This window comes from Oryctolagus cuniculus, chromosome 1 (genome assembly GCF_051225735.1).
Source record: "Oryctolagus cuniculus isolate XC-2025 breed Fujian yellow rabbit chromosome 1, ASM5122573v1, whole genome shotgun sequence".
In the NCBI taxonomy this organism is placed as follows: Eukaryota; Metazoa; Chordata; class Mammalia; order Lagomorpha; family Leporidae; genus Oryctolagus; species Oryctolagus cuniculus.
The window spans coordinates 87,426,429-87,450,991 of NC_142867.1; the positions used below are offsets into that span (position 1 = coordinate 87,426,429).

The 24,563-nt window shown below is 39.3% G+C and overlaps 1 protein-coding gene across 7 annotated transcripts in view; it reads left to right on the top strand.

Moving 5' to 3' along the window:
- The window catches only part of CEP57 (centrosomal protein 57), a 54,485-nt gene that overhangs the window by 16,316 nt on the left and 13,606 nt on the right, over nt 1-24,563 (top strand). For 6 of the 7 annotated variants that reach the window (XR_016233932.1, XR_016233931.1, XR_016233935.1 and 3 more), the window contains exons 3-8: nt 7-186; nt 509-630; nt 17,604-17,720; nt 18,210-18,287; nt 21,490-21,597; nt 22,132-22,209. Coding sequence is in view for 4 of the 7 variants with exons in the window: in XM_051820419.3 (XP_051676379.1) it covers nt 7-186; nt 509-630; nt 17,604-17,720; nt 18,210-18,287; nt 21,490-21,597; nt 22,132-22,209 (683 nt within the window). In the remaining 3 variants the exon portion in view is untranslated. Of the gene's footprint in view, nt 1-6; nt 187-508; nt 631-16,806; nt 16,894-17,603; nt 17,721-18,209; nt 18,288-21,489; nt 21,598-22,131; nt 22,210-24,563 lie in introns of those variants that run through there. The other variant, XM_089333040.1, reaches the window with a different exon arrangement.

A 24,563-nucleotide genomic window follows, 5' to 3' on the forward strand; every position in this document is an offset into this window, starting at 1 on the left:
TGGCAGCCATATTTTCTGCTCTGAAGAATCTTCAAGATAAGATTCGACGTTTGGAACTGGAAAGGATTCAGGCAGAAGAAAGTGTGAAAACCTTGTCTAAAGAAACAATTGAGTACAAGAAAGTATTGGATGAACAGATACAGGAAAGGGAGAATTCAAAGAATGAGGAATCAAAGCACAATCAAGGTTTGTTTAATTACAAAGGAAATTGAATTCTATCAAATAAGTACTATCAAAATTCTAAAATCCCATGTGAGTGTTTTATAATGACCAGTATCTGGGCGCTGCAAAATTGAATTATTTTTGTATGCCTTTTGAAGATCAAGTTCTGATGCCATGCATGTTTACTGACTGGAAACAAGGTAGAATTGACTAGCATGTAGAAAGAATGATTAGGTAATCTGAAAAGACTTCTAGAAGGTATTTGTATTGATACACAGTACATTTATCTCAACAGCTTTTTTAAACTACTGTACACATGAGTTGATTGCTACTTTTCTATTTTTAGAACTGACATCTCAGTTGTTAGCTGCAGAAAATAAATGTAATCTTTTGGAAAAACAATTGGAATACATGCGAAATATGATAAAGCATGCAGAAATGGAGAGGACATCTGTCTTAGAGAAACAGGTATGTTATCTCACAGATTGTGGCTAAATATGGAGAATTAGACTTTTCTCGGGGCTAACAAGGTTTTTTTTTTTTTTTTGGACAGGTAGAGTTAAAGACAGAGAGAGAAAGGTCTTCCTTCCATTGGTTCACTCCTCAAATGGCCACAATGGCTGGAGCTGCGCCTATCCAAAGCCAGGAGCCAGGTGCTTCTTCCTGGTCTCCCATGTGGTGCAAGGGCCCAAGCACCTGGGCCATCCTCCACTGCCCTCCCAGGCCACAGCAGAGAGCTAGACTGGAAGAGGAGCAGCCGGGACTAGAACCTGGTGCCCATATGGGATGCCGGCGCCGCAGGTGGAGGATTAGCCAAGTGAGCCACGGCGCTGGCCCCTAACGATGCTATTTTAATAGGTGAGGACTGAAACTTCTGAGATCATTATATTTGATAGACTTAATTAAATTGGGAAAATACACACTTAGTTGTGGGCTATTTTGAAGTCAAATTCACTTCTTTGAGTCTGCCTTATAAAAAGTATAAACAGTGGCTGGAGCTGTGGTGCACTAGGTTAATCCTCCGCCTGTGGCGCCGGCATCCCATATGGGCGCCGGATCTGGTCCTGGTTGCTCCTCTTCCCATCCAGCTCTCTGCTGTGGCCTGGGAGGGCAGTGGAGGATGGCCCAAGTCCTTGGGCCCCTGCACCCATAAGGGAGACCAGGAAGAAGCTCCTGTCTCCTGGCTTCAGATTGGTGCAGCTCCAGCCATTGCGGCCATTTGGGGAGTGAACCAATGGAAGGAAGACCTTTCTCTCTATCTCTCTGTCTGTAACTCTGCCTGTCAAATAAATAAATAAAATCTTTTAAAGAAAAAATATAAACAATCATACACCTATTTACCTCTTAAATTTTTTTAAGAGTAGCAGATTTGATAGCTCTTTTTACTTTGTAAAACTTGATAACTTGCTTTATCAAAGTATTTTTCTGCTTGGTTACACCAGATTTCTTTGCAGTTAAGTAAGCTGCACATTTGCGAGAGGTCATTCACAATAGCAGTTTTGAATGTACTTTTTAAAGTACCCCTCCTTTTCCTGCTAAGAATTTGAATTCATCATAAGTACAGTTTCTGGACATATTAACTTTTTATGTAAAATGTGAATGTTTGTTTCCTTGATATTATTATGCTAAGTGTCCTACAGTGTTAAAGAGAAATATGTCATGCTTCCTACCTTCGGTCAGTTTTCAGTACTGGTTAGATTAGATTTAAAAAATAATTAGCCAATCATGCAAGAATATCTGAGAGAATGTCTCAGTGATTGCCTCACATATTACAGATTCTCTGCACTGTGCCATTGAATTTATTTCAGTTACTATATATTTTTGTTTTCAGTTGGTTCTTTTTCTGCCTACTTGTTTTTATTTTTAGTGTATCATTACTCATAAGTTTTTTATACCTTTTATCTCTTTCATGACTATAAAGAATTCTCAATTTTTTTAAAGGATAATTAAGGTAAAAGTGTTGATCTACTAATTCTCCCTTATAGCAGTTTGTTTCTTTATGGGAACTTATTTATAATTGTGAACTTATTCTTTAGAGTTGTTTTGTCTTGGAAATTCCGTATGTTCTAAAATGTGTGTTCAGTCTTAAAAGGTGGTTGTGGATTTGCTTTTGCTGAAGTTTGATGGGTTTCACTGGTTCTGGTTCAGTTCTAGGTTTTATATATTTGGTTGGTATTATGTCATTGTGGATTGTACATTGCTTTGGTGGTTTTTTTTTTTTTATCTTTATTTAATTGTAATTAAATTGTAACATTCATTATGTTTTATAGATAAAAGTCTAGGAACATAATGATACTCCCTCCCACCTTCATTCCTTCTATCTTTTTCTTAGTTTTTGAGATAATATTTTAAATTTAAAAGTGGCCCGGGAGTGCAGTAGAGGAAGGCCCAAGTGCTTGAGCCCTGCATCCACATAGGAGACCAGGAGAAGCACCTGGCTCCTGGCTTCGGATCAGCGCGGTGCGCCAGCCGCAGCACAACCGGCCACAGCGGCCAGTGGGGGTTGAACTAACAGAAAAGGAAGACCTTTCTGTCTCTCTCACTGTCTGCTCTGCCTGTCCAAACAAAAAAAGAAAGGTTAATACTTCACCAAATAGGAAGTTTAACAAATAAAATGCAAAATGACCCTAGTTTCGTGAAAATACAGACAATGACTATAAACAATAATTGTATGGAAAAATCATTTCACCCATATACAGTTTTAATTAGTCATTCATTATTTCTTTAAATGAGAGTTTGGTAAAGTTGGAAAATCAATAGCCTTTGTATACACAGACAATGCCTTGACTGAGACAGAACTTCTAAGATCAGTCCCATTCACAGTAGCTCCATTGTCAAACTTAGTTTGTTGAAGGTGTATTGAATTCTGGGGAGTCTGTTCTGTTCCGTTAGTCTACATGTCTATATTGTGCCAATGCCAGGCCGTTTTGATCTATAACTGCCTTGTAGTATGTTTTGAAATCTGGTATTGTGATGTCTCTTTCTTTTTGTTGTATAAGATTGCTTTAGCTATTCAGGTTCTTTTGTGGTTCCATATGAATTTTAGCATTGTTTTTTGTAGATTTGTGAAGAATATCGCTGGTATTTTGACTGGGATCACATGGAATCTATAAGTACTTTTGGTAGTAGGGACATTTTGATGATATCAATTCTTCTAGTCCATGAATATGGAAGATTTTTCATTTTTCATATCTTTGGTTTTTTTTTTTTTTTTTTCCAAAGCTTTGTAACTTTCATTGTATAGCACTTTGACCTCGGTTAAATTTATTTATTTATTTTTTTATTTTTTTTAACTTTTATTTAATGAATATAAATTTCCAAAGTACAGAATGTTGATTACAATGGCTTCCCCCCCATAACGTCCCTCCAACCCGCAACCCTCCCCTTATCCACTCCCTCTCCCCTTCCATTCACATCAAGATTCATTTTCAATTCTCTTTATATACAGAAGATCAGTTTAGCATACATTAAGTAAAGATTTCAACAGTTTGCTCCCACACAGAAACATAAAGTGAAAAATACTGTTTGAGTACTAGTTATAGCATTAGATCCCAATGTACAGCACACTAAGGACAAAGATCCTACATGAGGAGTAAGTGCACAGTGACTCCTGTTGTTGACTTAACAAATTGACACTCTTGTTTATGGCCTCAGTAATCACCCTAGGCTCTTGTCATGAGTTGCCAAGGCTATGGAAGCCCCCTGAGTTCACTGACTCTGATAATTTTTAGACAAGGTCATGGTCAAAGTGGAAGTTCTCTCCTCCCTTCAGAGAAAGGTACCTCCTTCTTTGATGACTCATTCTTTCCACTGGGATCTCACTCGTGGAGATCTTTCATTTAGGTTTTTTTTTTTTCCCCCAGAGTGTCTTGGCTTTCCATGCCTGAAATACTCTCATGGGCATTTCAGCCGGATCCGCATGTCTTAAGGGCTGATTATGAGGCCAGAGTGCTATTAGGACATTTGCCATTCTATGGGTCTGCTGTGTATCTCACTTCCCATGTTGGATCATTCTCTCCCTTTTTGATTCTATCAGCTAATATATGTTCTCCCTGATTGGTGCTCAGTTAGTTGTCGCCAAAGGGGAAACTTGTTGAAGTGAAATGGACACTATGAGAAACAGTGACTTGATCAGCCCTTGTCCTGACTGTTGATGTACAATGTAATACTTTATCCATTTTAGTTTTTTTTTGTTCTAGTACCATTGGTTGAACTCTGTAATTAACACACAATTATTCTTAGGTGTTTAAATTTTAACTGAAAAGTGATCCCTGTTAGGAATTTGGAAAACATTATGTTGAGTGAAATAAGCCAATCCCAAAGGGACAAATACCACTTGTTCTCCTTGATAGGTGACAACTAACTGAGCACCAAAAAGGAAACCTGTTAAAGTGAAATGAATATTATGCGAAACGGTGACTTGATCAGCCCTCACCCTGACTGTTGATGAGCAGCTTAATATGTTATCCCTCTTAGTATTTTTTTTGTTTGTTCTACTTAATACTTTTGGTTGAATACTGTAATCAATACACAATTCTTCTTAAGTGCTGAAACTTAACTGAAAAGTGATCGCTGTTAAATATAAGAGTGGGAATAAGAGAGGGAAGAGATGTGCAATTCGGGACATGCTCAAGCTGACTTACCTCAAACAGTAGAGTTAGAAACATACCAGGGGATTCCAATTCAATCCCATCGAGGTGGCATGTACCAATGCCATCTCACTAGTCCCAGTGATCAATTTCTGTTCACAATTGATTGTAATGATAGGACTAAGAACCAAAGGGATCACATAAACAAGAATAGTGTCTGCAAATACTAGCTGATAGAATCAAAAAGGTTAAATTTATTTAAATTCATTTTTTTAGTCTCTTAGTGTACTCCTTTAGTTCCCTACGTGTAGAATCATGTCATCTGCAAACAGGGATAACTTGGCTTCCTGCTTTCCAATTTGTATCCCTTTGGTTTCTTTTTCTTACCTACTGGCTCTGGCTATAACTTCCAGGACTATATTGAATAGTAATAGTGGGGACCTGTGCTGTGGTAGAGGGTTAAATCTGCCTGCCTGCAGTGCCAGTATCCCATATGGACACTGGCTCAAGTCCCAGCTGCTCCACTTCCAATCTAGCTCTCTGCTGTGGCCTTGGAAAGCACTGTAAGATGGCCCAAGTCCTTGGGCCCCTACACCCACATGGGAGACCCAGAGGAAGCTCCCACCTCCTGGTTTTGGATTGGCACAGCTCCAGCCATTTTAGCCATCTGTGGAGAGCACCAGCAGATGGAAGACCCCTCTCTCTCTGCCTCTGTCTCTGTAGCTCTGCATTTCAAATAAATAAATAAAAATAATAATAGTGAAAGTAGGAATCCTTGTTTGTTTATGGATCTTAGTAGAAATGCTTCCAACTTTTCCCCATTCAATTGATGGTGGCAGTGGGTTTGTCATATATTGCCTTGATTGTGTCGAGGAATGTTCCTTGTATACCCATTCTGCTTAAGGTTTTTATTATGAAAGGATATTGAATTTTATCAAATACTTTCTCTGCATCTGTAGAAATAATCATTTTCATTGGTTTACTAATGACCCACTGTTAATTAAGGAGCGTGTTGTTCAGTTTGCCGGTTTTTGCATATTTTCTAGAGTTTCTTAGATTGTTCATTTCCAGCTTCATTCCATGGTGGCCAGAAAAGATGGTATGATTTCAATTTTTTTGAATTTGCTGACTTGCTTTATGGCCTAGCATATGTTCTATCCTAGAGAAAGTTACACTGATGAAAAGAATGTGTATTTTTCAACTGTGGAATGAATTGTTCTGTAGATATCAGTTAGGTCCATTTGGTCCATAGTGTAGATTAGGTCTGTTTGTTGATTTTCTGTATAATTGTTCTGTCCATCGATGAAAGTGGGATGCTGAGTGGCTGGTGCTGTAGTATAGCAGGTAAAGCAACTGCCTGCAATGCCAACATCCCATGTAGGTGCTGGTTTGTGTCCCACTGCTCTACTTCCGATCTAGCTCTCTGCTGTGGCCTGGGAAAGCAGTAGAGGATGGCCCAATTCCTTGGGAACCTGCGCCCGTATAGGAGACCTGGGAGAAGCTCCTGGTTCCTGGCTGCTGATCAGCCCATCTCTGGACAGTTTGACCATTTGGGGAATAAACTAGTGGATGGAAGATCTCTCTCTGCCTCTGCCTCTCTCTAACTCTGTCTTTCAAATAAATAAATTAAATCTTTAAAAAAGAAAGAAAGTAGGGTATTGAAGTCCCCCATTACTATTGGTATTGCAGCTTATGCCTCTCTTTAGGTCCATTAACAGTTGTTTCAAAGGTTTTATTTATTTATTTCAGAGGTAGTTACAGAGAGGGAGAAACAGAAAGATCTTCCTTCTGTGCTGGTTGACTCCCCAAATGGCTGCAACAGCCAGAGTTCAGTTGATGCAAAGCCAGGAACCAGGAGCTTCTTCCAGGTCTCTTTATGTGGGTGCAGGGGCCCAAGCACTTGGGCTATATTCCACTGCTTTTGAAGGCCATAAGCAGAGAGCTGGGTCAGAAGAGGAGCATCCAGGACATAAACCAGAGCCTAAATGGGATGCTGGCACAGCAGGCAGAGGACTAGCCCAGTACACTACAGTGCCGACTTGCAACATTTGTTTTAAGCAGTCAGTTGCCTTGGCATTTGGTATGTTGGGTACATTTTTGATAGTTACATCTTCCCATTGAATTGATCTTTCATCATTATATAATGCCCTTCTTTGTCTCTTAACAGCTTTGTCTTAAAGTTTATTTTGTCTAATCTCAGGGTAGCTACTCATTCTTTTGGCTTTAATTAACATGGAGTATTTTTTTCCATCCTTTGACTTTTGCTATGTGTATATCTTTTGGTGAGGTATGTTTCTTGCAAGCTGTAAATAGATGGTTCCTTTTTAATTCATTCAGCTAGTCTGTTCCTTTTAATTGGAGAATTTAGGCCATTTACATTCAGGGTTATTATTGATAAGAAAGTACATTATCCTGCCATTGTTCTGTAAATATTCCTGTTGTTTGCTTTGGATTTCCTTTCTGCTTTTACTAGATTTTCTGCCTTCCCATTCTTTCATGAAGATGGCTGTCTTTATGTTTTCTGTGAGTAGCACATCCTTCAGCGTTGTTTGTAATGCTGGAAGAGTGGTGACAAATTCTTTCAGTTGCTGTTTTTTATGGGGCATCTTTATTTCACCTTCATTCATAAATGAGAGCTTTGTGGAGTATAAAATTCTGGGTTGACAAGTCTTTTTTCTTTTAAGACTTGGACTGTATTCTCTCCTAGCCTGTAGGGTTTCTGATGAGAAATCAGCTGGGGATTTATAATTGGGGATTCTGTGAAGGTAATCTGGTGTTTCTCTAGTTCACATTTTAGAATCTTCTCTTTATGTTTTACTGTTGAAAGTTTGACTAAAGTGTGTCATGGTGAAGATCTTTTCTGTCATGCCTATTAGGAGTTCTGTATGCTTCCTGTTTGGATCTCCCCATCTTTCTGCAAATTAGGGAAGCTTTCTGTTATTTCACTGACAGGCCTTCTAATCTATTCTCTTTCCACACCTTTAGGAACTCCTAAGACCTGTATGTTGGGTTGTTTGGTAGTATCCTATAAATCTCCAACACTTTTGTTTACATTTTTCTAATTTCTTCCCCTTTTTTTGGACTGACTGAGATATTTCCAAAGATTTGTCTTGTGGCTCAGATACTCTTTCCTCTGCATCACTAAATCTGTAATTAAGGCTTTCTACTATATTTTTTACTTGGCAAATTCAGTTTTTCATTTCTAGTATTTGAGTTTGATTTCTCTTCAAATCTGTCTCTCACAGGAGAATTTTTCATTCATGTTATGTATGGATTTAACTCATTGATTCGCTTCTTACTGCTTCTGAGTAATCCCAGGATCATTCTTTTGGAATTTCTTTTCAGGCATTTTATCATTGTCTTCATCTTCAGATTCTAATAGTCAAGTGTTTGATTGCTTTTGGGGAGTTGTGTTGTCTTCCGTTTTCTTGTGCTTCTCGATTTATTTTTATGCATTTGTGGAAATATTTGTTGGTTTCCTTCTCTGGTGGGTTATATTTTTGAACGGCGCCTCTGTGGCTTAGTGGAGTTCTATTCCTTCAGTGAATTCCCCTGAAGTATGTGCTGGGTGTGGGTGAGAATCCAGGGTGACACCCACATTGGCCATGGTAGATGTCTGTTGTCAGCAAGGGAAAGAGTATGATTACTCTTTTTTTTTTTTTTTTTTTTTTAAACAGGCAGAGTGGACCCTTTTGCCCTTGGTTCACCCTCCAATGGCCGCTGCGGCCGGCGCGTTGCGGCCAGCACACCGCACTGATCCGATGGCAGGAGCCAGGTGCTTCTCCTGGTCTCCCATGGGGTGCAGGGCCCAAGCACTTGGGCCATCCTCCACTGCACTCCCTGGCCACAGCAGAGAGCTGGCCTGGAAGAGGTGCAACCGGGACAGAATCCGGCGCCCTGACCGGGACTAGAACCCGGTGTGCCGGCGCCGCAAGGCGGAGGATTAGCCTAGTGAGCCGCGGCGCCGGCCTGATTACTCTTACTGGTGTAATCACAACCTCACCTCCTCTCTTCAAAGGTAATCAATGACTGGGGTTAGCCCACAGTATGTACAACCCACATCCATGCACAAAAAGAAACTGTGTGGTCCTCAGAGCAAGAAACCCTCTGCTGTGACCCACCCCATGCAGTCAGGGAGTCCTGAGCCTCTGATTGTCCAGATTGCCCAGAGACCTATTTACACCCTGCACCCTGTCATTCAGTCAGAGTTGCCACCGTCTCAGCACTCAAGGTTCCCATAGTCATGGGGTGCAGAGGATCCACTCAGCCCTGTGAGCCTGCCCCATCCACGGAGAGACTAGAGACATTCTTAGAGCCAGCTGCTTGTGGGTGCTCTACCTTGGCACTGTGAGCTATGATATGTTGAGAAGGTAGGGGCACCTCAAAGTCCTACATGGGTGCACAGCCCTCGGCCAACCCTCCCAGTAGACTCAAAGTCAGTGGGGAATGTGGCTTTATCCCTCTGGTAAAATCACTTGCTCACACAAGCCCATAAAGCTGCCATAGCCTGTACTGGCATCAAAAGGGTGCTTTCTCCTGCCAGTTGCTGGGCACTTTAGTGGGAGGATGAGGGGAAAGAAATATGCATTTCTTTCACTGGATTAGGTGTGTACCCTAACCCCTGGAGGCCTGAATCAAAGTCAGTGTCGTCTACGAGGTATTCCCTCAGGTAGTATCACCAGTAGCATTGGCCATTGTAGTCTGCTGTCCCGTCAGTCTGAGATGCTGGTGTGTCCCTGCTTGCTGCTGCGCGTCTGCACCTTCCATGCTGTTCTACAGGTTCCTCTTCAAAAAGTTTCTACTGCATACTGCTCTCCAACTCTCTCCCTGGGAATGCACTTCTCCAGTTTTCTTCTGCTATTTTCCTCTGGTCAAAAGCAGCATGTCTTTTCCTCTTGATCTGTCTTGGAATCCATCTGCCTGGGTTTTTATATCATGTTCCTGTCTATATCATGAGGATACTTTGAAAAATTTATGGAAAATTGGAGCAGCATTGTGGTACAGTGGCTAGTCAGGACACTTGTGGTGAGATGTCACCATTACAGACAATGGCTTAACCCACTGTGCTACAGCACAAGAAACTCATCGGTAAATTAGAACCTTTACTAATCATAGTTTGATAAAAATGGCTTCTATACTCAAATCATGGTATATGCCATTTATTAAGCTAATGTAGTCTTTAAAAGACCAAACTCTATAAAATCAGATAGGAAAAAGGAAACGTAACAAAAGACATGACAGAAAAAAAAATTACAAAACCTTAAAGAAAGAAGTAGAAGAGGATACCAAGAAGTGGAAAAATCTTCCATGCTCATGGATTGGAAGAATCAATATCATCAAAATGTCCATTCTCCCAAAAGCAATTTATAGATTCAATGCAATCCCAATCAAGATACCGAAGACCTTCTTCTCAGATCTGGAAAAATTGGTGCTGAAATTTATATGGAGGCACAAGAGACCTCGAATAGCTAAAGCAATCTTGTACAACAAAAACAAAGCCGGAGGCATCACAATACCAGATTTCAGGACATACTACAGGGCAGTTGTAATCAAAACAGCATGGTACTGGTACAGAAACAGATGGATAGACCAATGGAACAGAACTGAAACACCAGAAATCAACCCAAACATCTACAGCCAACTTATATTTGATCAAGGATCTAAAACTAATTCCTGGAGCAAGGACAGTCTATTCAATAAATGGTGCTGGGAAAATTGGATTTCCACGTGCAGAAGCATGAAGCAAGACCCCTACCTTATGCCTTACACAAAAATCCACTCAACATGATTAAAGACCTAAATCTACGACCTGACACCATCAAGTTACTAGAGAACATTGGAGAAACCCTTCAAGATATTGGCACAGGCAAAGAGTTTCTGGAAAAGACCCGGGAGGCACAGGCAGTCAAAGCCAAAATTAACTATTGGGATTGCATCAAATTGAGAAGTTTCTGTACTGCAAAAGAAACAGTCAGGAGAGTGAAGAGACAACCGACAGAATGGGAAAAAATATTTGCAAACTATGCAACAGATAAAGGGTTAATAACCAGAATCTACAAAGAGATCAAGAAACTCCACAAAAACAAAACCAACATCCCAATTAAGAGATGGGCCAAGGACCTCAATAGACATTTTTCAAAAGAGGAAATCCAAATGGCCAACAGGCACATGAAAAAATGTTCAAGGTCATTAGCAATCAGGGAAATGCAAATCAAAACCACAATGAGGTTTCACCTCACCCCGGTTAGAATGGCTCACATTCAGAAATCTACCAACAACAGATGCTGGCGAGGATGTGGGGAAAAAGGGACACTAACCCACTGTTGGTGGGAATGCAAACTGGTCAAGCCACTATGGAAGTCAGTTTGGAGATTCCTCAGAAACCTGAATATAACCCTACCGTTCGACCCAGCCATCCCACTCCTTGGAGTTTACCCAAAGGAATTTAAATTGGCAAACAAAAAAGCAGTCTGCACCCTAATGTTTATTGCAGCTCAATTCACAATAGCTAAGACCTGGAACCGACCTAAATGCCCTTCAACGGTAGACTGGATAAAGAAATTATGGGATATGTACTCTTTAGAATACTATACCGCAGTAAGAAACAACGAAATCCAGTCATTTGCAACAAAATGGAGGAATCTGGAACACATCATGCTGAGTGAAATAAGCCAGTCCCAAAGGGACAAATACCATATGTTCTCCCTGATCGGTGACAACTGACTGAACACCAAAAAGGAAACCTCCTGAAGTGAAATGGACACTATAGGAAATGGTGACTTGATCAGCATAGCCCTGACTGTTAATGAACAACTTAATACATTATCCCTCTTAGTAGTTTTTTTGTCTGTTCTACTTAATATGACTGGTTTAATTCTGTAATTAATACACAGTTATTCTTAAGTGTTAAAAATTAACTGAAATGTGATCCCTGTTAAACATAAGAGTGGGAATAAGAGAGGGAAGAGATGTATAATTTGGGACATGCTCAAGCTGACTTGCCCCAAATGGTAGAGTTAAAAACATACCAGGGGATTCCAATTCAATCCCATCAAGGTGGCATGTACCAATGCCATCTCACTATTCCAAGTGATCAATTTCAGTTCACAATTGATTATAATGAAAGGACTAAGAGTCAAAGGGAGCACATAAACAAGTCTAGTACCTGCTAACACTAACCGATGGAATAAATAAAGGGGAGAGTGATCCAACATGGGAAGTGAAATACTCAGCAGACTCATAGAATGGCAGATGTCCTAAATAGCACTCTGGCCTCAGAATCAGCCCTAAAGGCATTCGGATCTGGCTGAAAAGCCCATGAGAGTATTTCAGGCATGGAAAGCCAAGACACTCTGGCAACAAAAACAAAAACAAAACCCTAAGTGAAAGATCTCTGTGAGTGAGATCCCAGTGGAAAGAACATGTCTTCAAAGAAGGAGGAGGTACCTTTCTCTGAAGGGAGGAGAGAACCTCCACTTTGACCATGACCTTGTCTAAACAAGATAAGAGTCAGAGAACTCAAGGGGCTTCCATAGCCTTGGAAACTCATGACTGGTGCATGGGGAGATTACTGATGCCATAAACAGGAGTGTCAATTGGTAAAGTCAACAACAGGAGTCACTGTGCACTTACTCCTCATGTAGGATCTCTGTCCTTAATGTGCTGTACATTAAGACTTAATGCTATACAAGTACTCAAACAGTATATTTCACTTTGTGTTTCTATGGGGGTGCAAACTGTTGAAATCTTTACTTAATGTATACTAAACTGATCTTCTGTAAAAAAAAAAAAAAAAAAGAAAGAAATTATCAATTCCCAACTTGACTCACTGGGATTAAACATAACAATAGGTCTGATCTGATTTCATCATCATTTAAAAAAAATCCATCTATTATTTTTCACTTTATGTTTCTGTGTGGGAGCAAACTGTTGAAATCTTTACTTAATGTATGCTAAACTGATCTTCTGTATATAAAGAGAATCGCAAATGAATCCTCATGTGAATGGAAGGGGAGAGGGAGTGGGAAAGGGGAGGGTTGCGGGTGGGAGGGACATTATGTGGGGGAAGCCATTGTAATCCATAAGTCGTACTTGATTGTTTTTGTAGCACAAAAACAATATGTGAATGTAGCACAATATGTGAATGGGATTGATCTTAGAAGTTCTTCCTCAGCCATGGCATTGTCTGTGTATACAAAGGCTATTGATTTTTGTGCATTGATTTTATACCCTGCTACTTTGCCAAACTCTTCTATGAGTTCCAATAGTCTCTTAGTAGAGTTCTTTGGGTCCCCTAAATAAAGAATCATGTCATCTGCAAAGAGGGATAGTTTGAGTTCTTCCTTCCCAATTTGTATCCCTTTAATTTCTTTTTCTTGCCCAATAGCTCTGGCTAGAACCTCCAGAACTATATTGAATAGCAGTGGTGAGAGTGGACATCCCTGTCTGGTACCAGATCTCAGTGGAAATGCTTCCAACTTTTCCCCATTCAATAGGATGTTGGCTGCGGGTTTTTCATAGATTGCTTTGATTGTATTGAGGAATGTTCCTTCCAAACCCAGTTTGCTTAGAGTTTTCATCATGAACGGGTGTTGTATTTTATCAAATGCTTTCTTGGCATCTATTGAGATAATCATATGGTTTTTCTTCTGCAGTCTGTTAATGTGGTGTATCACATTGATTGTCTTGCGCACATTAAACCATCCCTGCATACCAGGGATAAATCCCACTTGGTCTGGGTGGATGATCTTTCTGATGTGTTGTTGCATTCTATTGGCGAGAATTTTATTGAGGATTTTTGCATCTATATTCATCAGGGATATTGGTCTGTAATTCTCTTTCAGTGCTGCATCTTTTTCCGGCTTAGGAATTAAGGTGATGCTGGTTTCATAGAAAGAATTTGGGAGGATTCCCTCTTCTTCAATTGTTCTGAATAGTTTGAGAAGAATTGGAGTTAGTTCTTCTTTAAATGTCTGGTAGAATTCAGCAGTGAATCCATGTGGTCCTGGGCTTTTCTTTGTTGGGAGGGCCTTTATTACTGTTTCAATTTCTGTCTCAGTTATGGGTCTGTTTAGGTTTTCGATGTCTTCCTGGTTCAATTTAGGTAGGTTGCATGTGTCCAGGAATCTATCCATTTCTGATAGGTTTCCCTGTTTGCTGGCATACAAGTCCTTGTAGTAATTTCTGATGATTCTTTTTATTTCTGTGGTGTCTGTTGTTACATTTCCTTTTTCATCTCTGATTTTATTGATTTGGGTCTTTTCTTTTTTTAGTTAGTTGGGCCAATGGGGTGTCAATTTTGTTTATTTTTTCAAAAAACCAGCTCCTCGTTTGGCTGATTTTTTGTAATGTTTTTCTTGATTCAATCCTGTTGATTTCTTCTCTGATTTTAATTATTTCTCTTCTCCTACTAGATTTGGGTCTGGTTTGCTGTAGGTTTTCTAGATCCTTGAGGTGAATTGAAAGCTCATCTATTTGGTGCCTTTCCAATTTCTTGATGTAGGCACCTATTGATATAAACTTTCCTCTTAACACTGCTTTTGCTGCGTCCCATAAGTTTTGGTATGTTGTGCTGTTATCCTCATTTACTTCCAGAAAGTTTTTGATTTCTCTTTTGATTTCTTCTATGACCCATTGTTCATTCAGGAGCATGTTGTTCAATCTCCATGTGTTTGCATATGCTCTAGGGATTCCTGAGTTGCTAATTTCCAACTTCATTCCTTTATGGTCTGAGAAGCTGCATGGTATGATTCTAATTCTTTTGAATTTGCTGAGACTTGCTTTATGGCCTAGTATGTGGTCAATCCTAGAGAAGGTTCCATGTACTGCTGAGAAGAATGTAAAATCTAGCTGTAGGATTGAAAGTTCTGTATATATCTGTTAGATCCATTTGGGCTATAGTGTCGTTTAAATCTACTGTATCCTTGTTGATCTTCTGTCCTATTGATCTGTCTATTTCTGAGAGTGGAGTATTGAAGTCCCCCAGTACTATTGTATTGGGGTCTAAGTCTCCCTTTAAGTCCGTTAACAGATCTTTTAGATAAACCGGTGCCCTGTAGTTAGGTGCATATACATTGATAATTGTTATATCTTCCTGTTGAATTGATCCCTTAATCATTATGTAGTGTCCCTCTTTGTCTCTCTTAACGGTTTTTGTAGTAAAGTTTATGTTGTCTGATATTAAGATGGCTACGCCCGCTCTTTTTTCATTTCTGTTGGCATGGTATATCTTTTTCCAGCCTTTCACTTTCAGTCTGTATGGATCTTTGTTGGAAAGATGTGTTTCTTGTAAGCAGCAAATAGATGGGTTTTGTTCCTTAACCCAATCAGCCAATCGGTGTCTTTTAACTGGACAGTTCAGGCCATTCACGTTCAATGTGACTAATGATAAGTGGTAACTTTGCCCTGCCATTTGCCAAAGATAAGTTCTAATATATGCTTTGAATTCCCTGTGATCTTTTGCTGTGAGCTTTCCTTCCTTGGTTTCCTTCCTTTACCTTCTTTCATATTGATGACCGTGTTTCTTTGTTTCTGTGTGTAACACATCTTTAAGCATGTTTTGCAGGGCTGGACGAGTGGCAACAAATTCTTTCAATTTCTGTTTGCTATGAAAAGTCTTTATTTCACCTTCATTCACAAATGATAGCTTTGCAGGATATCATATTCTGGGCTGGCAGTTGTTCTCTCTTAGTACCTGGGCTATATCTCGCCATTCCCTCCTAGCTTGTAGAGTTTCTGATGAGAAGTCAGCTGTGAGTCTGATTGGAGATCCTCTGAGAGTAATCTGACGTTTCTCTCTTGCACATTTTAGGATCTTTTCTTTATGTTTCACTGTGGAGAGTTTAATTACAACGTGTCGTGGTGAGGATCTCTTTTGGTCATGTTTATTAGGGGTTCTGTGAGGTTCCTGTACTAGGATTTCTCTGTCCTTCTCCAAACCTGGGAAATTTTCTGCTAATATCTCACTAAAAAGGCCTTCTACTCCTTTCTCCCTCTCCATGCCTTCCGGAACTCCTAGAACCCGAATGTTGGGTTTTTTAATAGTATCCTGAAGATTCCCGACAATATGTTTTAGATACCTAATTTCCTCTTCTTTTCTTTGGTCTGACTGTATCCTTTCCTGTTCTCTGTCTTCTAAGTCCGATATTCTCTCTTCTGCTTCCCCCATTCTGTTTGTAAGGCTCTCTATTGTGTTTTTCATTTGATCTATTGAATTCTTCACTTCAGTCACTATCCCAGTTTCCTGTTGTACTAGTTGTTTCGTTTCATTTTGATTCCTCCTTAATATTTCATTTTCACGAGAGAGATTTTCTATCTTGTCCATTAAGGATTTCTGTAGTTCAAGAATTTGTTTTTGAGAACTTCTTAATGTTCTTATCAATTTTTTGAGATCTGCTTCTTGCATTTCTTCTATGTCATCATCCTCATAATCTTGAATTGGGGTGTCTTTTTCATTTGAGGGCTTCATGGTGACTTCCTTGTTTTTATTACCTTGGTTTTTGCGTTTGTTATTTGGCATATTGGAGATATTTTGTTTCTTCACTGTGGTGCTTTTTCTTGTTATACTATGACTCTAGATTAAGTGGACTATCTGTTTTTGATGGAGCCTTAGGGCTTGAGATGGGTGTGGCCTGAGAGCTCTGTTTGGTGTGCCAAAGGTGACACTCCCAGGTTAGGCGTGGTAAACCTCTCTCTCTCTCTCTCTTTCTTTTTTTTTTTTGATTCAAAAGGGAAGTTATTCTGCACAGCTGAACGAAGTTGGAGGTAGTTAGCAGGCAAATGATATACCCACAGGAGCCAGAGATCGGAAGCTCTTTCCCAAGGACCACACAGGAAATCTGTTCGGCCCTCAGAGTGGGCTCAAATTCTCCTTCAGTCTCCCACTGGGTTGCCAAAGTTACGGAATTGTAGCGTCTCTGGAGAGTGCTCACGTGAATTCCGTGAGTTCTCTCCCCCACCGTCTTTTTTCACAGTCTCAGTTCAGTAGCACCACAAATTTACTAGGTCCTAATCTCCTGTTAATTCGCCCCGCCCAGAGTCAGGTTTTTCTGCTAGGCTCAGGGCCGGTGCAGACCTGAGGTCGCTCTGCTTATGACGTATGTCCAAGATGGCGCCTGCTCTTTGTCTTGCTCGCCCTTGAGAGGTGAGCGGAGAGAGAGAAACCCGTGTCCGTACCAGTTAACTTTTTTTTTTTTTTCCTCTCTCTCTCTTCCAGTTAGCCTGGTGAAGTCCCCCCCCCCCCCCCGGGGGGTCGTTCCCTCTAGTCTCCTCTCTCCACTTGCCTGCCGGTGTCTCGGGCTATTGAGGTTCGGCTCACCTCGCGTTCCAGCGCTGGTGTGTTGAGTCTGCCGCTGGTGTCCCGAACTGTGGGCTCCCACGCTCTCCACGCAGGTCCGCTCCCCTTCCAGCGCTGATGTGTGGACTTGGAGCCCTGGACGTCCCAGGTCTCCCCGCTGTTGTCTGTGTGGCACGCACTCCCCTTTGAGCACTGGTGCGCAGAGCCTGCGGCTTGCGCAGCTCGGTCCCGCGGCTCGGCTTCCGCGCGGTGGGCGACCTTGTTCTCCCAGTAGGTCCTCCGATTCACGGCCACTCAATCCAGAAGAGTTTCCTCTGCAATATTTTCCTGGTTCTTTTTTCTGAGGCTACCATAACTCCCCTTTTATTAAACCAAATTTTCCCGGACTATCGGTGCGTGCCCTCACTATTCCGCCATCTTCAATTTCTCTCTGTATTTAAGTTCTATATAAGGGCGGACAGATAGCATACAGTATATTCTAAAATATATTCAGTGTTACTTGTTTTTCACTATTTTGATTGTCATATTTTTATGCTTGTATTTAATATTATTTCCAGGTTTCCCTAGAAAGAGAACGACAACATGATCAAACACATGTTCAGAGCCAACTGGAGAAATTGGATCTTCTTGAACAGGAGTATAACAAACTTACTACAATGCAGGCCCTTGCAGAAGTGAGTGAATATATAGTTTACTCATTTATGCTTAGTAATGATTTTAATATTATTTTATGTCACTGAAAATAGCAGTAAACATGACCTTACTGCAAAGATATGAGTAGGAGTTTTTGAAAAGAACAAATTTGGTGAGAAGGTTCACATTTAGAATATCATTAAGGCTTGTCACTTGGTTTACATTGTTCTCAGAACTAATTTTAGTTTAGTTCCAGATTAAACCTCCATGTAACCTATCTACCTTCATAAGAAAACATATTCTTTGATGATGTAGACTTTACCCATAATCCTGTTCATGTGCCTTTGCAAATGAGTAATACTAATCACCCGGGAAAGTGTTATGGATGTTGTTAAGCATGGTGCCATTACTAGAGTGAACTAAAAAAACTTAAATTTTACCCAAATTTATAATATGTTGCTGTTACTGTATTAAAATTTTACAAAAACATGCCTAAGACTTTGACTGTTATCCCTTTTTTTGAACACTAGAAAAAAATGCAAGAGTTGGAAGCGAAACTCCATGAAGAAGAACAGGAAAGAAAACGTATGCAAGCCAAAGCAGCTGAGGTAAGTTTAAATGTGAGTGGGTATGTTTACCACTTCTCCATTGTAAGCAAGCACTTAGAGTTGGGCATCTTGGACTACTTGTATTTTAGAATACTCCAATATATACATTCTCAAATATAACGTAATTTGGGAAATGACATGTTTACAGACAAGAATAAAATTTGAACAGTTTGAATCAGCATTTTAGAAACTAAAAGCCTGGGGCTGGAGGAAGCAGTTCTGTGTCTTAGAAGGTTAAGCCTCTGCGTGCAGTGCCCACATACGATATGGGCTCCAGTTCAAGTCCCAGCTTCCCCACTTCCATTTCAACTCTCTGCTGTGACCTGGGGAAGGAGTGGGGGATGGCCCAAGTTCTTGGGCCCCTGCTGCCTACATGGGAGACCTGAAAGTGGCTCCTGGCTTCTGCCCTGGCCGTGGCAGCCATTTTGGGGATGAACCAGCAATGGAAGATCTCTTTTTCTTTCTCTGTATTTCTGCCTTTCAAATAAATTAATTTTTTTTTAAAGAAATAAACTAATAGACTGAAAAAAGAGATTCTACACATAGTAATCATGTAAAACTTCTTACCATAGGTCACTAACTGATATTCGAAAGCCTTCATAAAATAACCTGCATATATGGGCTTCTTTTCTTTGATGGCCTCCAAAAACCAGAACAGAGGTTGAGTAATGAGCTACAAACTCAATAGAATACAATTTTTGTGGGGTTTTTTGTTTGTTTTTAACTCATTTTAACAAGTCTTTGCCCTGTGGCCGGGGGGCCATGTAAGGACTGCAGGCAGAATAATTTGGTCTGGCCTTGTGAAGGTAATCATAAGGAGGCCATGAAATTCACCAAATCTATATAGCAGGCAACTAATTTTTAAATTGATAATTTTATATGACGTGCAAGTGACGTAAATGTCCTAATGGTCCTTGGCAGAAAATCGTTCCCCAACCAGGACTTATGCATTTATTTGTTCAAATAATTCCCAAATACTCCTTTGCCTTTCTAGGGTCTTTAAATTTTATAACATTTACATATATATTTTCTCATATCCATGCAAGAAGGGGTTCCCGATTACAAAATAATTATCAGTGGAGCATTGCAGTTCAGTCTTTGGCTAGATACCTTCAGTGTCCTGGGCTCACTTCATATGTGTAATTGCAAGAATATAAACATTTTATCATCTCATATTATCTCATATTATCTGTTTCTTCAAGTACTTCTGTGAATTCATTGACATAATATGTTCTGTTAAACCTGACACACTGTTCTAAATATTTACCTTATGAATTTATAAATGTCTATGTTTTTTCCTATCAGTTTGCTTTTTGAGTTATGTAGTCTTTTTTGTTTCTGACCACCATTAGGTTTTTTTGGCTCATTTACATTATGGTAGGCCAGTGTATCTTGCCATTTCCTCACTTGGAATATGCAAGCTTACAGGTTGTGCTTTATATACATACAAGAGCACTACAAATGTTTATAAAGTTCATGGAAAATGGAATTAAAAGAAAGTTTGTTGTGGCACCAAAATTTTTTTTAATCCATACATAGTTTTTTCTATGCAGTTTTCTGAAGACCCATTCTATATATGCTTGGGTTACAAAAAATGTTTTCAGCATATCAAATTTAACTTTTAATTCCATTTTGAATGAACTTTCTGAAATTCCTTTATATATAAAATACAAAATTTAACAGGGTATTATATTGTGAATTTTTCAAATTCAATTATTATTCATCTTTCATTTAGCTGACAAGAAATAGAAGCAAAACCCATATTGCTGGTGATACATTATCAGTAAAGGTGTTAAGTTCTGATGGTGGATGTTATTGATGGATCAACAGTGGCTAGAGATATGTAATGCCAAGTCTAGCTAATTGTAGTTACAGTCTTGGGCAAGTTAACCATTCGCAGCCTGGATTTTACTGCTTACTAATAATGTGATCTTCATTTCACATCATCTTAGCATGAGGAAATCAAAAGAGATAAAAGACCGTGAAAGCACTGTAAAATGTTAGCACTCTGAAACACAAATATAAGACAACTGTTGTGAAGAAATAAGCTGGAAGAGCAGTTGTTTTCTTGTGTGCTCTTGATACTCACTGGCATCATAAGTCTTCCAGACCTATTATTTGAATCTAGTTAGTTTACTCTGAATAAATTAGCATTGTTGGATGTGTGAGAGTATATAGACGCTCTGAAAGCTAGAGAGATATATCCCTTTGTCAGTGCAGTCATTATGGGAAGAATTGGTAACAGTCTTTAAACTTAAGCCATTGGCCCTGAGCGTTTGTTTGAACTCATTACAGTTTCTTTTGGAATACTTCTTTAAAAAAAATTTTCCCAGGGCCGGCACTGTGGCACAGCTGGTTAACGCCCTGGCCTGAAGTGCTGGCATCCCATATGGGCGCCAGTTCAAGTCCCGGCTGTTCCACTTCCAATCCAGTTCTCTGCTATGGCCTAGGAAAGCAGCAGAAGATGGCCCAAGTCCTTGGGCCCCTGCACCCATGTGGGAGACCCGAAAGAAGCTCCTGGCTCCTGGCTCCTGGCTTTGGACAGGCGCAGCTCCAGCCGTTGCAGCCATCTGGGGAGTGAACCATCAGATGGAAGACCTCTCTTCCTCTCTACCTCTCCTCTCTCTGTGTAACTCTGACTTTCAAATAAATAAATCTTTAAAAAATTATTTCCCAACCTGGAAAAACCAAAAAGTTTAGAGAGTAGTCCAACAACCTGAATTCTTCACGGTAAACTGCAGATAATTTTGATGATTTTTTTATGGGAGATTGAAAGTTGACTTATGAAAAACAGTCCTTTTTTTTTTTTTCAAATCCTTTGAAAATATGGAATTTGTACCATTAAAAATTATATATTAATTTTAATGTAGTTACTAAACTTCCAGAAAAAAAGAGGTTGAGAACATGCTGAAATAATTCAGTACTTTTGGGCATAAATTTCTGATTTTTGTGTCGTAATTATATGCATTCTCAAGAGGAAGAAATTTTACACTCTTGACAGATTTGAGCCTGGCACCGTAGGGGATGCCAGTTTTTAAAAAGTAAGAATATTAAAGAATATTAAAGCATCCATTTGGCATTATATACTGTTTTCAGAAGGTTACTCTTACTGGTTTTTATAGGATTTTAATGACAAATCTCAAATTTGAATCATAGTTTTTATTTCAGCAGCATTAACTTGAGGCATTCATGTTTTTCCTAGTTGCAAACTGGTCTAGAAACAAATAGACTTATCTTGGAAGATAAGACAACTCCATATGTTTCTAGTGCTAGAAGAATTAAAAAAAAGAAGTCAAAACCTCCGGAAAAGGTATGAAATCAAAACCAATCGGGCAAAGTGGCTGATTCTTTGCTTTAGTTTTGTGGAAACAGTCATAAACCATCTAGTACTATATCCCTAGCAGAGTAAATCTTTCTCTTAATTTTTTTTTCATTTGAAAGATGGGAATAGTAGTATCTACTCCTAAGTTTGTCCCCTAAAATTGAAATGATACATATGAAAACATTTGTAACTACAGAAGAGTGGTACAAATACTAGCATTAGTGTCCAATGTTACATTAATTAATCTTGTGCTTTTAAAAATGTTTTAGTTGTATACTGTTGATTTAGAATGGAATTGCTGCTTTATCAGGTAATATTTCCCTACCCACCCCCTTACCTTTCCTAAGCTTGGATATATACTGACAAGTATTAATTAACTACTAGGAACTCCCTCTAGACAATGCCAGGATCAGTAATGGATGTAATAGCCTAGTAGTAAGCTGTGAGTTGAGCTTATTTGTGTATCAGTTTTTATCATCCTGTAATTATTTTATTTAACATTCCTGTTTTCTTTCCATTCAGAAAGGCCCTAGGAACTGCTTTGGTACACAGCCGCACTATAGATTATGCTTGGGTGATATGCCATTTGTAGCTGGAAAGGTGAGTTCATTTAACTTGATATTTTTTGTACAACTTAATACATCTTCTAATTAAATACAGATTTTTGCCTGTATGACTACAAGTGGTGGAAACGTTTGTTTTCTCCCCTACCAGTGTGGATCATGCAAATATAACAATGAGAATGAGATGGGGGAAAGTTGTATGGAATTGGGGGAACAGGGAGGAAATGGGGGGCAGAGCACGTGTTGAGAGTAAGTAGAAAATCACAAAAACCCTGGTTTGATGAGGATACCATAGGGCTTAATGGAAATCTGTAGCATTGGGTTTTTAATTTCAGCTCTGTTGATTTATATTTACAAATGGATAGTTGTATGGATAGATGTCCTCCCCTCCTGATCACACCTAGGACTGATACTCTTAAAGTGTCACACATAGACATCAGTCCTTTCTTCCTTAGAGTGTAGAGATAGTATTTTTGTCAGATAACAGCCTGTGCTGAATGATTGCTAAGAAAAGAAACACATACTTCTTAGAAGTTTCTACTGTTTATAGTATTTTTGTGAACTGTGTGTGCTGTTGGTTGTTTCATGTTTAGATGTCTTGGTACCTAACTAAATTGTCAGTGGTGTGAGAAATGAATGTTCTTTGAATTTTACCTTTGTTAAAGGTTTTTATTTTTTATTTTTTTAATTTTAATCCTCGGGGAAAGCTTGAGGAATGAACAATTTCCACACTTTTCTGTTTGTACTATGTAGATGTGTTCAGTGCAAATCACTTACCAATAATTGGTGCCATTGATGTCATTTCCCCCAAAAATTTAATCTCTTGTTAAATTATAAGCCATCTTTTGACCTGTTTTTTTTTTAAGTTTGTACTCCTAATGAGCTCTTTCTTCTTTTTTCTTTTTTCACCATAGAGTCTTTGTATTTTTAAAGGGTTAATTAACTACAATCAGAATCACTGAGCATGCTTTCTGAAAAATCAGATTATGAAGCCCCACAACAATTCTACTGAGTCAGACTTACCTGGGTGTGGGGTCTAAAAATTGCTTTGGTTTTCCAGTCCCAGTCTGATGTTCACTTAAATTTGGGACTCACTTAGCACCGTTCCCTATTCATTGTTTTCATTCATAAAATTCACTGATGGTCGTTTACTTTGCCTTTGAATATTTCTGCTGATGAGATCTCTTGATACCTTAGATCATCACATTTCTAGACATCTTTATTTGAAAGTTCTTCTTTCAAGTAAGTTGAAGCCTTTCACTTAATAAATTCTACTCATGATCTTTGCTCTTAGGAACCCACAGAACAAATCAGCCCTACAGGAAAATTATTTTGGAACAGAACCTTATTTTTCTTAATTTCTTACTCTAGATTATAAATAAATTTTTCCTTTTTCTTTAGCTGTTCATATTAAATGTGGTCCTTTGTTGAATTTCTTCATCAGCTCATCACTCCCTTCCTAAACTGATATAGAATTGTAAATGCGGCATACCTAGCACATAATGGAATCTCTGGCTTATACTAAACTGTCAGCTAATTCAGCCTGACATTGCATTTTCATGGGGAAGAGTACATCATCATCCCTTTCACTCAGTGATTCTAGAATCATTTGAATAGGCCTTTCCCTGAGTCTCTCCTTTGAGTTCTCTGTAGGTACTCTACTCGGGGAGTTGATTTTTATAAACAGATTTTTTTAATCAAATAAAGTTCTCCCGGACTTGATTCATAAAGCCTAGCTCAGGTTTCCATTTTGTGTTGTTTTCTCCAAATGTGATTGCCTAACTGGTAATTCCCAATGAAGTCATTTATACGAGATTGAATAAAACAAAATCAAACCTAGGAATTTTCAACCTGAGCTCTCCTTTTGAAGTTGTTGCTGTTGATTTCTTCTGAGAGGAGGAGCGTGGTGGGGGCAAGAGGCACGGAGTCACCACACAGACCCCGGGAGTCTGGTGAAAGCAGGCCAGAGGCAAGCAGCCCACAGACTTTATTTCAGTTGCTACAGCTGCTTATATAGCCAAGGCAGCCAATCCGGTCAAGGGGGGGGGTCTATGCCCTAACCAACTTGACTGTTGTCAGTCAGGCTCTGTTGTCATATGGTTTCTGAAGCCATCCAATCACGGCCTGTTGCCAGGCAGTTTCTGTTGTCAGTGGCCATCTTGGCATGACCTTCTCACCTTCTCATTCCACCACAATTTGTATTTTTATGAAAATGTATTTTTATTCTAATAACTTAATGGGCACTTAGATGAATGTTTCTCAAACTGTCATGAAGGATCAATTTTCATTTTTCATTACATACTGTTATAAACCAGTGTATCTGTAAAGTGTAATTAAAATGAATTACTAGGAAATATAGTAGACATACAAATTTAAATTTTAAAATGTTTG